The sequence below is a fragment of the Anopheles arabiensis genome, chromosome 3 (genome assembly GCF_016920715.1).
Source record: "Anopheles arabiensis isolate DONGOLA chromosome 3, AaraD3, whole genome shotgun sequence".
NCBI classification, from domain to species: Eukaryota; Metazoa; Arthropoda; class Insecta; order Diptera; family Culicidae; genus Anopheles; species Anopheles arabiensis.
This window is the reverse complement of record NC_053518.1, coordinates 42,340,776-42,357,968: the sequence shown is the minus strand read 5'-3', so window position 1 is coordinate 42,357,968 and position 17,193 is coordinate 42,340,776. Positions and strand designations below refer to the sequence as shown.

Genomic DNA, 17,193 nt, shown 5'->3' with positions numbered 1-17,193 from the left:
AACCAACCCACTGCCATTATGTAGCGTCGGGAGAGCAATACAGGGAACCGTATTCCAAGAACGAGACGTATCGGATTGGGTCATCGTTTATAAATTGCATTCTGATTTACGATCTTCAGACGGTGCTGTTTGAGACAGGAAAGAAGAATGATTCTACAAAGAGAAAAGCATCGAAACATATAAACCAGTTCGTTATGATGCGAACTTTTGAACGAGATGAACAATTCAGCAAAGTATCGACATCGATGTCTTTACAGGTACTGTGTTCCGTAGCAATTGTGCTGGAGAAGAAACACTTAGATGTGATGAAAATAGTTCGATATTGATAAGGTAAGAATGAGGTCACCCAAATGGAACTTTTCAAAAATGTCTGCCAGTTCGAAAAGACCGGTAAAGCTAATGTGCACTTACTGCTAAAGTTGGCTCTGATTTGGTGCATTTCACGATTTTATAGCATTTCTCTATCGGTATTTGCCGACATCGGACATAAGGTTTTATTACTTGCACTTAGTTTTTGTGCACGCAAGCCATGCACAAAATTCGTATTTTTGTTAAGGTACTATGACGAGACAATTTTTTTTTAATTACATTTAATGAGTTTTGTGTTGAGCGATAAAAATCCAATTTATAACTCTTTTTAAGTTTTGAATTGAACTGAAGTGATTCTTGAAACTTTTTCATACTCTGATTGATTTACTTAACTTAAATTCTACCATACTAACGCTCTCCGATCGTACCGATGACGGAGTGAATGCTTTCAGCTAATTAGCTTGATTAGAAACCATCATCAACACTAACCTTATCGGCGTGCGACTAGATCTTACTGCAGTGCCTAAACATAATGTACTGTGCCGCGAACTTTTATTTCGCGTGTCTTGGTTTGCAATCCATGTGCAGATAAAATAAATAACGAGTGCGCTGATGAGAAATTGATAAAGCCGCCTTGAGTTCAAGCGTTACTCGTAGAATCAGGTTGGTGGCTGGAAAGATAAGCCTAACAAGAGAGACTAGCCTTTGAACCTGCGTGAAGTATTAGACATCGGAACGGATGAAACGCATCAATCCTGCAAAATATATTTGCATTATGTATTTGAGTTTGTTGTTATCATAAGCTTTCAATATTGTTTACAGTTTTATATAAAATCGGTTAAGACACAATCTATTTCAATCGATGATAGTCTAATGCATGTAGTGTATTCAATACTATGTTATCACCACTTTATTCATACACTCCGCTAAACCATTGCGAGATAATCTTCAACAACGGAGAGAGACAGGACATTGATTCACCTGCCACTTAATGCACGAGATAATCACTTGGGCGATTTGAAGTGCCACTGGCGGACAGCGATTAAGTGTTATGAATATCTGCCAATCGATGAGCAAACTCAGTAACTCAGTACCGTTGAGTGCAAAGTGCAAATCAGCCAGAAACATTTCCCCAGCTACATAAGTTGACTGAAACCTGCCAGTGTGTATGTTTACAATAATTGTTAGATTGTATGGGAACAAAACAAGAAAAAGTTGTGTTTTATTCGGTGACAGCCTAATGCTTCTCCTGAGCGGTGTAATTATCGGTGGCGTTGGCGTCACTGAAGGAATGCAGTCAAAAAGATCGTATCAAAGGGGGTGTTTCTGTAACAGTGTTGTTTTATTTTTCGTCACCTAACGAGTGATACAAAAAAGAGGAAAGAAACGACGCTCACACTGGCTACTAGTGTTGGTGAACCGGTGAACCATAACCGTGTTGTACCGGGATGAATTTAATTTCTTTAAAATCAAACGATTGTTTACAAGCGCCCCGCAATGTGTGTTGGTTCGATAAGGGCCCGCACGATCTTACCCGTCGTTATCGGGCGGTTAGTGTGTTGATAAGAATGGCGGGTTCTTTTTTTCTGTCTCTACCTCACGCACACACAAACACATACAAACAGAGGCATCGGTTATGCGTCGAAGGCCAATGGTATACACGAGGGAAGAGAGGTTATAGTTGTTGTTGTTGCTGTTGTGTGAGCGGGGAAGGGGAACTCCCGTGAAGATGGCACTATGGAAAGAGTTTCAGCGCCACCGGTGTGGGTAGGGGCTGTAAGGTGATACAGTCGACATCAAAGAAGCTCGGCAAACACAGTGTCAACAGCAGCTGCGAACTACCGTCACACATGGTCAATCGACTGCAACCGTTGTTGTTTGCTTGTTTGCAATAGAACCGGTTTACGACGAAATCGTAAGTTTAGAAGATGAGAGTTTTGCATCAAACATATGATTTATGAAGTGAATTTTTGAAAGAGAATGCTGATTTTAATTGTGAAACTACATTGTTATGCTGTAATTGTAGCTTCAACTCCCATTTTCATCTGCAAGAAAACATTGTTTTTTTTTTTATTTGGGTATAATTTTCATGTTATTAATTTGAATTACCATAGCTAGAAAATTTGTATTCTATATAATTTAGATTTATTTAAAAAAATATTAATTTTAAGTCGATCCTCTATTTCCTTGAACTCTATTCCAGTGTAAGCAATACGGCAAAGCCAGCTCCTGAATAAAAAAAAAACAAACGCTAAATTAAAACTGCACATTTTTATTGGAAATTTTAAAATATTTTGCCACATTTAGCTATTTGTTGTAAACATTTGAACTGCTTTTCCAATACATTTCGTACCATTTTTTGCCTTTCAAATAGCATAAATATTAAATCCACAAAGTGTACTACTTCCCAATGGACCATTTCCCCCGTCATACCACTTGGTACGCTTCATTGGACACGATGTAACGACGACACCAATACTTTCCTCCCAAGACGTTCTGTGGCAAGACGAAACGAGAAGAAACGCGACGTGTAGATAAAGCTATCTTATGCATGGCAGTGGCATAGTAGATGACAACACTGCCCGGTTCGGTAGCCCTCGCCCACTTCTCGTCGTCTTGCCTTTTTTTCCCTAGCGCCTTTCTTTATCGATAGATGTAGGGTGGTGGAATTTAAAAGAATGAAGACACTTGTGTGTGAATGGTGCCGCAGCAAACGGGTGTTGGAGGCAGGTGTGATCACAGCTATCAGAAAGTAGCCGAGTGTTGGGGGCGGGCGGACGTGGTATGCGATGATTGTGTTGTGTTAGTAAGTAATTGGTTTCTAATAATTAGCTACTTTCGGCCCGCGGCTCAGTACGATTCGAACGGCGGTAAGATTCGGTCGGTTTGGTGTCGGGACAAAGGAAGTTCAAGTGAATTAACAGAGTGGCTCGATCGATAAGCTTGAGGAAAAAGAAACCCGTAGTGTAGATTGTCATGCAAGTGTGGTTATAGCAAGGCTTTTGTGTGTCGGTTCAACTCTTGAAAGAATGAAAGTGCCTTATTAGCCTAAGCTACTGCTGTGACACGTCTTACTGATATTGACGACGACGACGAGTGTGCCGACAACGACGAGTGCATCCGGTCAGAAACAATCAATCCAATTGAACGAAAGCATTCGAACGTGGCAGTAGTGACGGTGGTGCAACATTCGACGAAATGAAAATTGTGCCAGATTTTCTTAATGTTACTTATACTGGCCAGTTGTTTTTAAAGCCATACCAAGTTTAGTGAATTGTGAGATGAAACTCTTTGCTAAGTGATCGAAATACCTGCAGACAAGGGCGCAGAAGCATTTCAACTTTAGTTAAATTATCTGTGTTATAGGCAATGGCGTGCTTTGCAAAGCTCTTCGGTAGAAAGCACGGTTCGTTCAACTTGCCCGATGCTGGCACAGGTGATGGAGAAGTTGTGGTGAGTATTTAGCTTGCTTGGGTTGGGGTAAAAAGAGGCCCTACTTCCCTTTTCTTGTCTGGAACTCCGCGGCACTGCCGGAACTTTGATTCATTCCGGTTTTCGCTAGACACCGAATCGTGTTAGCAGTGGCGGTGGTGAAATGATGGTGTTTTGCTCTTATCACACTTGCTGCGGGTACAAGCCGCAATCAGGGCGTCTTGGTGCCCACCGTTTCGTGCTATTCCGACCCATTCCACCCAGCAATGTTTAGATGATTGTAGCGGCATGAGTAAGTCATACTGAAACAACACACGGAGGCGGGGTTAAAATTTTAGGAATATATGTGCCTGAAAGCCACTACCCGAGGGGTTGTGTGTTTCGTAGAATGCTCTACCGGAATCTAGAATTGGGTCAGAGGAAAATGTGAATTTACTGTCTGGAACATGGACAGCTGTGTACTTATCGAATTAAATATTTAAAAGCGATAAAACTACAAACTTTACTGCGACAACGACTACACTCGGGAGATATTTACTTGTATGCTGTTAAAGCGAATTAGGGAGTGATTTTCAACAACAGTTTACTACAGTCTTATTAGATTAATTTTGTATGTGACTGATTTTTCATAAAAAAACTCAATATTTAAAAACAACAAAACATGTCTTCCGCACAAATAGCATTGTAATCACACGGTAGATGTCACATCTGATCGATTACAATCAGGCGAACGGTATGAAATGATTTTTATTTTTTTCCATCTTTATCAATATATTAAGGCCAATAAGTATGTTTCTGGAGGACGTTCACTGCTTTGGCAGTGATTGCGCAAATTTATTTTTGGAGCATGTCACTGAACCATTTTGAAGCAACTCATTGCAGCTGGCGACAACGAATCTTTACATTTACGTTAGGTGTGACTGTGACAGATAAAACATGATGAATGCAATGAGGTCAATTAGTTTTTGGTGATACACATTTCAAACATTGATACATGACGTAAGTTTGAATTTATTTCATAAGAAACAAGAAATTTTACCAAAAATAAAGAAATTTTTATGAGAAAAAATCAATAGATTGAAAAATCCATATTCAATAGGTCAACACTTTTTAGTTGAACTCTCAGTAGTTGGCTGACTGATCTATTAAAAAGCATGTATGTATGGACAACCAGGTTTTAATAAATTCACAAAAATGCATAGACTGCAGAGGAAAAAAATTAGAATTTTATTAAATGGAAAAAAATAGTTAGTTGGCTAAAGTACATTATCAATAGTTGGCAGGCGATTGCAGTTCTACCAGTGAGTTCAGTTTGATGCTAACTATTTTGCTAACTTGCTGTTATATTATTTATATATATTATAATATTATTTAGTAACGAAGCTTTTTCTTTGAAGCTAATTTTAGACAACTCACACATTTTCCGGGACACATTTTGACGATATTTTCATTTTATCAATCATAATCGATTTTAACACGAAAAAATGCTATACAACAATCGTAACGTCTCATTATCCAACCTTTGAAAGATTCCAAATACAAATTGTACCAAATGAATTGTAATTTATTTTGGACTTGTGTATATTTAACTAGAAACATGACAAATTAGTGACTAATTTTAAGACGCCTTTCATTCAAACGTTCAAAAATTTGCGCCAAGTTGTATGAGTATTAAGTATTTATTAAGTTGTTCATCGGGCATAGAAAAAATCTGAATAAATTAAATGTTTACAAGTATGAAAATAGCGAGATTCTTCATTAAAAAGGAGGGGAGCATTTAAATTTCGAAATTTTTAACGAAATATTCAAGTTGTGAAGCCCCGTTTCCTACTATTATCGCTGTTACTTCTGAGAACATGCGAGCGACTTAAGTTGACCGCTTATCACAATGCTATGGGAGATAGTTTGTTTGTGCAATACTTCAATCAATCTATTTTAGGATTAGCTGAGATATGTCAGGTACATGGCCGGCAGTGTGACAAGCCCTTTTCTTTGAAAGCTTGCTCTCGCATCTTAAATTATCTGATGGAAGACAGCGTGATAAGTGGGTGTTGCGTGGACGCGTTTCTGTAGTAAAACGAAAACCCTCTTTACCGACCGGAACGCAACCCAGTGTAGGGTCTGGTTTATGACTTTCAATAAAGCCATGCTTTGTCCACACGCTAACTAAATGAGATGAGCTGTAAAGTGAATGACTGGTTTTCTCTTCCCCCTCTCACCCAACAGGCTACACGTGTAACACGGCGGCTTTACGACGAGGAGCTCAATCAAACGGTACCGCCCGTGAGTCGAATCAATGGACAAATTGGATTGGAAAAGCTACCGCCACCATCATCACCGCCACAGTCGACCACCGTGGTCTCAACGGTGGTGAAATCAAATGAACGTGAGTCGGGGCTGGGATCGTTGGACGAACGATTAAACATTACAGGCAACGCTACGGCAAACGACACTAATCGCGAGCTCCCCGATCCTATCGGTCCAGCAGAGGAATCGTGGCGCGTGCAGGGACCGACCGCAGTGGTACCACCGGCAGCTCCGACAATCGAACGGCGAGCATCGAGGCCACGCGACTCGGAAAAGGCCAAAATAAGTTGCAGTTCTCGGGAAACATCAACCATCGAACCACCAACCAAGCAGGGTCAGGAGCAGCTGCTAAAGGATCTGCTACAGAACAAGATCCTACACATGTTGGCCATCCAATCTAAGGGATACAGTCAGCTATCGAAAAGCGAACGGGCAACGCTGGTTCGGCTGGAAGAAGAAATACAAGAGCTGCAGAAGAAGAGCAAAGCTCCGGAGAAGCCGCAACAACTACCGCAGCTCACCAATGAGCCAAAGAAGACAGAGCAAGATCGTCGCAATAGTGCCAACTCGTACGAAACGAATCTCCCACCACTTACAATGCCATCGGTAATCGAGCAGTTTGTTACAAAATCTGACAACAGTACTGAAGAGCCCCTGCAGGATGGCGAAATGTCCGACTACGATGTGATCCCGGGACAGAAACCAAACGATGAAGTCGTCCCGGAAGCTCCCAGTTCGGAGGATGACAGATCGACGGTATTGCCACCAGATTTACCGCCTCGATTGAGCAGGGTTAACAACGTGGAAGAAGCGGACGATACCTCGCAGGATGAGGAACCGACACCGCCGAAGTTGCCACCACCAAGAAGTCAGCTGGAACAGAACCTTGCCGTAGATGAGATGTTGAGTAGATCGCTGCAGGAAACGATCATTCGACAGAGTGCTCGGGAAGACGAAAAGGTAGTTTTTTTGGCAAGTATTTAGGTAAGAGTGTGTCGTATAACAAGCAATTCTATTTCTTGCAGGAAATACCTTTACCAACGGCCCCACCACCATCACGAGAGCCTCCTCCAATTCCTTCATCTGATCAACAAGCGATAGACAATGATCCACAAGCAACAACCCCACCACGTAAGGAAATGCTGCGCAAGGTGTCTTCCCAACGGTCGCTCATTGAGGAGCTGGACAGTAAAATCGGCACGCTGAAGAAGACCCGCAAACAGGGCGTAGTGTCGGACAAGACCGATCTGAAGGAATCGAAGGACATTGTCATCCCAACGCACCCGAAGAGCCCGGACACGGAGCTCCTAATCAAGACCGCCATCGTAGCGAACGACTTCCTCAACAACATGATGGACGAGGAACGGTTACAGGCCGTAACGGCGGCCATGAGTTCGATGACGTTCCCACCAAACAGCTACATCATCAAGGAGGGTGACATTGGGGCGCACTTCTTCGTCTCGGAAGAAGGCACATACGAGGTCGTGGTGGACAATAAGGTTATTAAATCGTTTGGCCGTGGCGTTGTGTTTGGTGAGCTGGCGATCCTCTACAAAGCGAAACGATTTGCCTCGATCCGCGTGACGACGGGAGCGCGCGTTTGGTTGCTGGAGCGCAAGGTCTTCCAGAAGATCATGATGAAGAGCGGTCGGAAGGAGCGGGAAGAAAACGTACGCTTCCTAAGCACGGTATCGGTATTGAAGGATTTGGAGATTGAGAAGCTGCACAAAATATCGGACCTCTTGAAGCGGGTAAGAAGCACCTATGTCTTGTTACGGCTTTTGGATTTGGGACATGTTTGAGTAACTTGATTACGGGGTGCAATGTTTCACAGGAGTTCTATGCCACCGGTTCGACCATCATCCAGCAGGGAGATCCGGGAGACAAATTCTACATCATACGCGGCGGTAGCGTAAACGTCATCAAAACTGACAAAAAGGGCAACGACCGTCTGGTCGGAACGCTTCAGCGTGGTGCATACTTCGGTGAGCAGGCCCTCCTCCACGAGGACCGTCGTCTGGCCAGCATTATTGCAAACCCACCGGGAACCGAGTGTCTGACACTGAACCGCATGTAGGTGTTGACCGGGCGCTCACTGGTTGCTACGGTGACCGCAAATGTTTCGTAGCTGATTGTGTGCTGTTTGTTTTGTTTGTTTCTGCAGTGCATTCAACGAGTTCCTGGGCGGATTGGAGAAGCTGCGTGAGGTGAAACTCTCCGACACGATACCACGCAGCTCGACGATGACAAATATTGTCTCAGGTGAGATGTCTTCGAATGGAGGCGCCAGGGAGCGTTGTACAAGGTGTGGTGGTGTGAGCATGTTCCTCTTTGCTCACCACTGACAGCTGTGACGCTCCACTTTTGACGCTTGCTGTACTTGTTGCAACTCTCTCCCTTACTGACGTTTCATTTACACCTTTTCACCCACACCCTTCACCCACCAGAGTACGACCATATCCAGTTGCACGATCTGACCTACATCGGAACGCTTGGCATTGGTGGTTTCGGGCGGGTGGAGCTGGTCCAGTACAAAAACCACCAAACCTTTGCCCTCAAATACCTGAAAAAGATCGAAATGGTACGGCAGCAGCAGCAGGAGCACGCCTACAGCGAAAAGGACATCATGCTAAGCTGCAACAGTCCGTTCATCGTACGGTAAGGACTTGTCGGCTTTTACGGCCGCGTCGATCGTGTTACTTGTTGTTTGGGTTTTGTTTTGTCCTGTCGTTTACGCCACCAGTTCTCGAATGGCAACCATCCGATACGTGTTCGACAAACCGTATCGGGTTTTGGCATCGGTTTTGTGATGATTCTGTACACTGTGGATAGCCCAACTCATCCTCCCGGTTTGTGGTGCTTGCGGTGTCCGATTTGAATTCACGCGGTCGAACGATTAGGGCCAGTAGTGCGAGCAAGGTTTTGTTTGGTGCTTTTGCACCATGTAAAAGTAATCCCCAAGCGGTGGCAGGGAACGCGAACGGGATATGGTTGGTTTGCCAGAATACGGCAAAAATCCGCGGGTCTCGCGGGTAGAGGGTGATGCTTTGATCAGGGACATACCCGTTGAACAATAACAACAACGGAAACGCTGGTATGGCGCCACATGAATGTCGGGGATGGGTAACACTTGGGATTGAATTACGAGCTTGTGAAAAGCGATTGAACCTTGTCCAATCCCTTCAAGCATTGCCCGATTGAAACCGATACACCGACGTGCGATTGCGAGAATCAAATGAATCTCTGGCACCGTATAGCTTTTTCCCCTTTTTTTGGGACAATATTGGATTGCCCGATTGCTTCCGGGTGGTTGAATCGAGCACGGAAATATTTGATGTCTCGCGGTTTGTTAGTGATTCAAGCTTAAGGATATTTCTTTACGCTGGAATACCGCAGGTACATTTCACGACGGACTATTGTGTGAGGGAATTTACAGTGCTGTAATGAAGCAACGTTTGTAACCCGATATGCTTTTCTTTTTCTAGTTGAATAGGCACGTATTTTCAATGAAGTGTGTAGTGTGCAACTTTTTTGTTGTACTACTTTGTAGTACTTCACTGCAGTGAAAAAATCGATTGATATTGTCATCGTATTTTTTCTTATTTAGCTTATGTATTGACACATAGTGTATTGACATAATACCTTCGTTAAGCTATGTATCAATGCATAAGCTAGTTGTCCGAGGGCATAATCAGAAAAAATACGAGCTTTTCAAAGAAATAAAACTGAAGTGAAAGAAGTAAAAGCGAACTACAATGCGTCAAAAACGCATTACCATTGTTTTTAATTTTGCACAGAAAGTTAAATTGATGATAGGCATAGGACGGTAACATAATTATTGAAATTTGAAAAAAAAAATTCAATAGATTGATAGCTGGAATTTTTTTTAAAGAAATAGAAGGAAAAAGCACTGCAAAAGCAAAATATTCTCTTGGATAGTAGTATACACTTATATATACACATTTGGTTTTGTTGGACGTTCTCACAAACAAAACCAATTTCTTCTGCTATTAATTTGTTCCGATTTTGTTAAATATTACAACTTCTTCTTCTTTTTGGCACAACAGCCGCTGCCGGTCAAGGTCTGCCTGTACCCAACTAGTGAAGTGGGCTTGGCTTTCAGTGACTTATTGCTACCATAGCAGGATAGTCAGTCCTACGTATGGGGGCACGGTCTATTCGGGGCTTGAACCCATGATGGGCATGTTATTAAGTCATGCGAGTTGACGACTGTACCACCAGACCGGCGCTAAAAAAAAATATTACAACTAGTGTTTTCCTATTTAAATTTACTGTTGATGTATATTTCTTACCATACAAGTCAAAACCTGAATTATTTATTTATTTATTTATTGTTCAGTAGGGACGGTCCGGCCGTATTACTTACAAACGAAGTCTGAAAGCTAACGTAATTCTAACTTTGTGCAATTCAATCCAATAATTTAGGCTAGTGAAGATTTCCTTCCACAAGATATCAAAAACTTCTATTATATTAGATTTACATAAAAAAGTATATTTTTGTTTAAGTTTAAGGCTTTTAAACGAAATTTTCATTGCTCTAAAAATTGTTTTAAATTCCATAGACCGTAGACCCATTGCCCAACGTTCACAATGGTGTTCCTTGAAAACACATAACGTAATAAGTTACGTGTTTTTAGGTCCAGCTTGATTGGGTGGCTTAAAATCACTTATGATACCTATAAAAGAGCTTTACACTTTTCCACTCGACTACGTATTTAATTATCTTCCAGCATAATACCCTTTAGGCAGCTCTGTATCATTCGACAGTGGTGCAACAACATACATTTCTCCCACTACACGACAACCTAAAGAGCTTAATTTTGAATGTATCTTTTTTCCACCCGCCAACCTTGATTTCAACCCCAGCCTGTATAAAACCTACCGGGACAAGAAGTATCTTTACTTCCTGATGGAGGCCTGTCTCGGCGGTGACGTCTGGACCGTGCTGCAGAAGAGTAAGTTCTTCGACGAGCGTACCGCTCGCTTCATAACGGGCTGTGTCGTCGAAGCGTTCGAGTATCTGCACAGCCGGAACATGATCTACCGTGACTTGAAGCCGGAAAATCTAATGCTGGACGAGAAGGGCTACATCAAGCTGGTAAGTACAACACTGCTCTCCCAGTGCCGCGCGGTTCGGAAAGTACTGAACTCACTGCTCGGTACGGTTGTGAATTTTGTAGGTTGACTTTGGGTTTGCCAAGCGCATCGGACCGAACCAGAAGACGTGGACGTTCGCCGGTACGCCAGAGTACGTGTCGCCGGAAATCATCCTCAACAAGGGTCACGACCGGGCCGTCGACTACTGGGCGCTGGGTGTGCTGATTCACGAGCTGCTGGTCGGGAAGCCACCGTTCCGGGGCAAGAATCACATGAAGACGTACAATGCCATCCTGCGCGGTATTGACATCATTGAGCTACCGTCCCGCGTACCCAAGAAGGCACAGGTGCTGATTAAGCGCCTCTGCCGACAGACGGCGGCCGAACGGCTGGGGTACGGCAAGAACGGTATAACCGACATTAAGAACCATCCGTAAGTGTGCTCGATGTTGCAGTGTTGCTGTGACGTTGAGCGCTGCTGTGCATTTGTTTGATTTTCCCTTGTTATGTTAACACACATACAAAAACGCTCACTTACTTCCATTTTTTCTAGCTGGTTCGGGAGCTTCGAGTGGCAAAAGTTGAAGGAACGAACGATGCCAGCGCCTCTCATACGTCCCATCGTGTCCGATATTGATTTGTCGAACTTTGACGAGTACCCGAAGGATCAGGACGAACCGCCGGACGAAACGTCGGGATGGGATATTAATTTTTAATTTACTCGCATTAAGCAAACAAAGAAAGAGAGAGAGAGAGAGAGAAAGAGAGAAAGAGAGATGGAAAGCGGCAAACGTCAGCAAACATCCACCAGCCCAGACAGTTCCCACAGCTTGGTTTGCACGAATTAATTTGCACAGTAAGCCATCCGCAATGAACGTTAATCAGTTTCATGTTTTTCCTTTCCCCCCAAGTTCAGCCACTCTCGCTTCTGGGATTGTGTTCGGCCGTGTTCTATTGCGTTAATATTTTCACGATTGTTTGTAGGATGGCAGTCTACCGCCAGTCAGCAGCTGTACGAAAACGTGATATTCGTTGCAGGGTATTAACAATAAAATTGGATCTTAAATACGCACACTTCATCGTCATGCGTTTTTCATTTGCTGATTGATTTCATGTCTTTTTTTGTTATGCGTTCATATATCAAACGAGCTTACACCAACGCCTGGTACCGTAATAGCTTGTGTACAGAAGAGATCGTGTTGATCAGCATTCATAATAGGACACCGGGTAAAAAAGGTGATCCTTTGGCATAGCATTCAGCAGCATCGAGCGGAGATAAAGCAAATCCCAAACCCCATTATGAAACGTAATTAAATTGGACGAAGTGTGGATTCCGAGGGAGTCGCCTTTTTTATCCGAATCATGATCTAATGAGGGTTTAAATAACATACAGAGAAAGTGTGCGTCAGTCTTAAATATCCTCATTTTAGTTTTATCTTCAACCCCATTTTACGATGGTCTCGAAAGCGTATTCATTAGAGCGCTACCTTTAACCCTTGTCTTCGGTTCACCTTCGTCCCAGTGGTTAATTTGCAATTCCACCGGTAACTTATATGGGTTTGTCGCTGAATTTTTAATTGCCCTCTTTGCGTCTACGAGTAATGAGGAAAAAAGAGGAGTCAGATCGTGTCATTAACCGCAGCAAACTAAGCACGTTGCTCGCAATTGCGCCACCAACACCGACCAACTAAGTCAATCCGATTAACACCGTAATGAATCATTATCATGTTGGTCACGAGGTGGTGTGCAGTGTTAGAATGTGGCGGCCGTTTTTAGGTTTTTGCTGTTGACTGATATCAAACACCGTTGCTTTTGGTGGCAAATTTCGTTTCGCTTGTTTGTTGCACTCACTAATGCAATTGCATATCATTATGTACGACAAAAGGCATACGGGGGTTAAGCGAAGGAAAAAAACATAGTCCCACAGTGAAGCGAGAGGCGACAATGTTTTTATCACACATTCTGGAATGGTAGAGTGATTTTGTTATCACTCGACGGAAATAATATTTCACTTTCCGCTATCCGTGCGCATCGACTGCATCAAGCGGAGCATGAGGATAAGTTTTTCTTTGCGCTTCTCACTCGCTTCAAGCTTGCCTGTTTGCATTGAAACGCTTCTTTCACGTAGTTGAAAATTCTGCTCACTTTGGTGCAAGCAGCAGTAGCAGCAGCAAGTGAAGATTAAATTTAGCTGACGTGTCATACATCAGCCACATCCGGAGCGTTGCTGGCACTCGCGGGGAGCGACGCCGGGAGACAATTCTGCAAGTTCATTATGGTTACCTTGGCTGGATTGGCGACCGAGACAGACGACTGCAACGTTTTACGATGTCGTTTGGTCTCGGATGCCGCTGCACATTGCTCACTGGCACTCGCGTTAGGGCAGATGAAATCACGGGAAAAATGATTGCTCGCCCGTACCGTAGCACCGCACTGTTTATCTTTAATAGTTTTATGTTTCTTTTGAACGTTTTAAGACCGATTGCAGTTTTAATGATTGTTATGTTGGTTGTGAATGGCCACAAATAAGCGGTTGGACGGAGATGTGATTGGAATTTTATGTGCAAAATAAAATGTTCAAGATACGGGAATGATGCGACTTTTTCTTTGAACGATAAGATTTTCTACCACTCTAGAAGAGATTCCGGTCTCGTGGTACATTCGTCAACTCGTACGACTTAACAACATGGCCGTTATGGGTTCAAGCCATAAATGGACCGTGCCGCCATACGTAGGACTGACTATCCTGCTATGGGGGGTTATTCAAAAGTCATTGAAAGCCAACCTACAATAGTACAAGCAGGCCTTGACCGAAAACGGTTGTTGAGCCAAAAGAAGAGAAGAGAAGAGATTCAGTAATATTTCGGGATGCAATGTGTAAAAATTCAAACACTGCTGTTGAAGTAATTCTTGCAGGAATCCGTAGCGAAATGTAATGAAATGCAAATAGTTTGTCAAAATAATTTATTTTGTGAATCGATTCAATCAATTATTATCTGCTATTAATCAATCAATTATCTACCTACAGCAGTTTTTCCAAGTCAAAGTCAAAATGTTATTCAAACTATTCAAAAACGAACAACAAGCATTAAAAAATATTTAATTCTCAGAAAGTTTTATTTTCAATGTTTATTCCAAATGTATTACTGGAATAACAACTATGTAATACAATAAGAAATAAACAAAACTAAACTAAATATTTTTAATTAATTTGTTGACCTTTGATTTTAGAAGTTGATGAGTTTGAAAAATAGAAAACCGCTGCTTTCCTATGAAATTGTTCCTGAGATAGAAAGGAATAAAAATGTTGCTATCCAAAAGCGAATTTAAAAAAACAATCCCAGAATACAAGAATTACCACCAGAAAAATCCATATATTAAATCATTTTACATATTTCCCCATTTGAAAATACTTCATCAGAACCGTTTACAGATAATGGAATTCTGTAACCGGTTTAATAATTTGACCACAATAGCAACATAGAGTTCTGTGCGATACTCGGAGCCGATCGGACGTGTTTACGAGAAACTCTACTGAGGGCAATACACAGTGTTATCAGCTATCGTTAGTTTGAAGCAACGACCTCCGTTGCTGTTTTTTTTTTTGGGTGAGAGAAAGAGACACTCACCTGGAAACTGGAAGATTGAAGAGTATAGAATTTCTCTCGCTTAAACAGCGCTGCCTCTCGTGGCGCGCACAAGCAAGTGCTGAAACAGGTTTTTTTTTCTCTTTCTAATTGATATTGTAAGTAGAAACACTTTATCTAATTTTTCAAACGATTTAACACCATGGGAGGACCAGGCACTGCCTGGGGGAATATCCCACAACTCCACCGAATATTAGAGGTAGACAAGCACCTATATGGATGGATGGAGAAGATAGACTGGGAGAATTACTATACCTTGTTCTGAGTCCCAACGAGAAGTCTGTTTTACCGAAAAATCCATTCATAATTGAAAAAAGTCTAACCAACCACGCCGGGAATATTGAACCCTGCAAGCCAATCAACAAAGGTTCGAAATATCTGGTGAAGACCAGAAGCCGAGCTCAATTTGAAAAGCTTCAAAGCTTAACAAAACTCATCGACGGTACTAGTGTCAATATTATAGCGCACCCATACTTAAACAGTGTTCAGTGCGTTATCGTATGTAACAGCTTAGAAGGTCTTTCAGACGATGATATCCTATCTGAAATGAAGGAACAAAAAGTAGTGTCAGTGAAGCGTTTTTTGCGTAAGGAAAATGGTGAAATTAAACCAACTAACTCTTTCCTTTTAAAAATAGACGCTGTTCAAGTCCCACATGAAATACGGGTAGGATGTTTGGTTGTAAAAACCCGAACATATTATCCTCAACCAATGATTTGTACACAATGTCTCATCATAGGCCACACTAAAAATAGATGCAATCATGAAACTTGTTGCGCAAATTGCGGTGAAAAAGAACACGGAGTCTGCTCTTCTCCCATCAAATGCAAAAACTGTTCGGGTAGCCATGTTTCACTTAGTAGATCCTGCCCAACGTACATAGACGAACAAATGATAATCAAAATTAAAATCGACAACAGCATCTCTTATACAGAGGCCAAATCCGTCTTTGAAAACAAAAGAGCCCATTCGGTAAACGAGAGAATACAAAACGCACAACAAGAATCTGTGAAAGATCAAATTATAGCGGATTTGAAAAAAAAAGTAGCCCAACTCGAAGAAAAAATGGACAGCTTTTTGAAAGCTAATGACAAACTGCAAAAAGATAATGACAAGCTCAAACACATGTATCTGCAAACAATCAAACCAAAAACTAATACTAACACTACATCCGAACCCATCGACAGCTCAGATAACGAAAATACTGCACCGACGCGATCCCACGCACACATCGTAAACCTTGCAAGCAACCTTAACACGCAGATAGATACTGATAACGGAGACAATGCCTACGATAAACCGATACAAAAACGCAAAGTTGACTCATACTCATCCACAGACGAACAACACAGCGACAAAACTATACCGAATACGGACGAAAACAGCTCTGAATTTGTTAAACCGAAAACAACTAGACGCCCGAAAAATCGCAAAACGGACTAATTTGAAATTTATATCTGATCAGCCTTTGATAATAATGATTTGCTATTTCTTCCTATGACTTTCAATTCGATTCAAAAAATAATAATATAGATATTTCTCCATATATTATTTCTTGGAATATCAGAGGCATGAACAAAAATATTGACGAACTTAAAATATTAATCAACAAACATAATCCTTCTTTTATCGCTCTTCAAGAAACAAACCATATGCCTAATACTCTACACCATAGTCCACTGAACAATTACACGTGGAGATTTCATAACAAACCAACACTTCAACACAGCGTGTGTCTAGGTGTTAGAAAGAACATTTCGCACACACAGCTTAACATCTCATCCGACCTTCCACTAATAGCTATCTCTACAAAAGTACCATTTGATATTACCATAGTTTCTGCATACTTCCCTAATAAAATGCACCCCACAAACGAACTTTCTTTATACTTAACACAAACTCTTAACCAAATAAATGGCCCAATACTACTTGTAGGCGATTTAAATGCTTCTAACACGTATTGGAGAAATACACGAACTAACACTAGAGGAAAAATTCTCCATAACCTTTTTGACCTGAACAATTTACAAGTAATAAAAAACTCGTCACCCACTCGCATATCTCCAAGCGACGGCACAGGATCATGCATTGATCATTGCGTTGTGTCGTCTTGTTCCACTGAACAATTCAGCTTGGTAGTAGAGGAGGATTTGCACGGTAGTGATCACTTCCCCATCCTCATTTTTGATAAGCATGGGGATACGCGGCCAAAGTTGCGACCACGTTGGAAATATAATGAGGCTGATTGGTCTAGTTATCGTTTCCTTATCGACAGGGCTATTGATGGGTCAACACTGCTTTCGGTTGATAGTTTTTGCAGTATTATTCTTATGGCAGCAGAACTAAGCATCCCACGAACGTCAGGCAAAATTCCCAAAAA

The 17,193-nt window shown here is 42.0% G+C and overlaps 1 protein-coding gene across 3 annotated transcripts; it reads left to right on the top strand.

Annotated features, from left to right (window-relative positions):
- Positions 1 to 2,992: 2,992 nt before the first annotated feature.
- LOC120902572 (cGMP-dependent protein kinase, isozyme 1) lies at positions 2,993 to 12,245 on the top strand. Of its 3 annotated transcripts, none has more exons than XM_040311417.1 (10): positions 2,993 to 3,762; positions 5,968 to 6,127; positions 6,230 to 7,008; positions 7,074 to 7,799; positions 7,883 to 8,121; positions 8,213 to 8,310; positions 8,496 to 8,706; positions 10,936 to 11,167; positions 11,250 to 11,599; positions 11,720 to 12,245. In XM_040311417.1, the coding sequence occupies exons 1-10, from the start codon at positions 3,679 to 3,681 to the stop codon at positions 11,880 to 11,882; spliced, it is 3,042 nt and encodes a 1,013-aa protein (XP_040167351.1). In that variant the 5' UTR covers positions 2,993 to 3,678; the 3' UTR covers positions 11,883 to 12,245. The 3 variants fall into 3 exon arrangements, with proteins under 3 accessions (XP_040167351.1, XP_040167350.1, XP_040167349.1); XM_040311416.1 differs by having other exon boundaries at positions 6,227 to 7,008; XM_040311415.1 differs by having other exon boundaries at positions 2,994 to 3,762; positions 5,968 to 7,008.
- Positions 12,246 to 17,193: the final 4,948 nt, after the last annotated feature.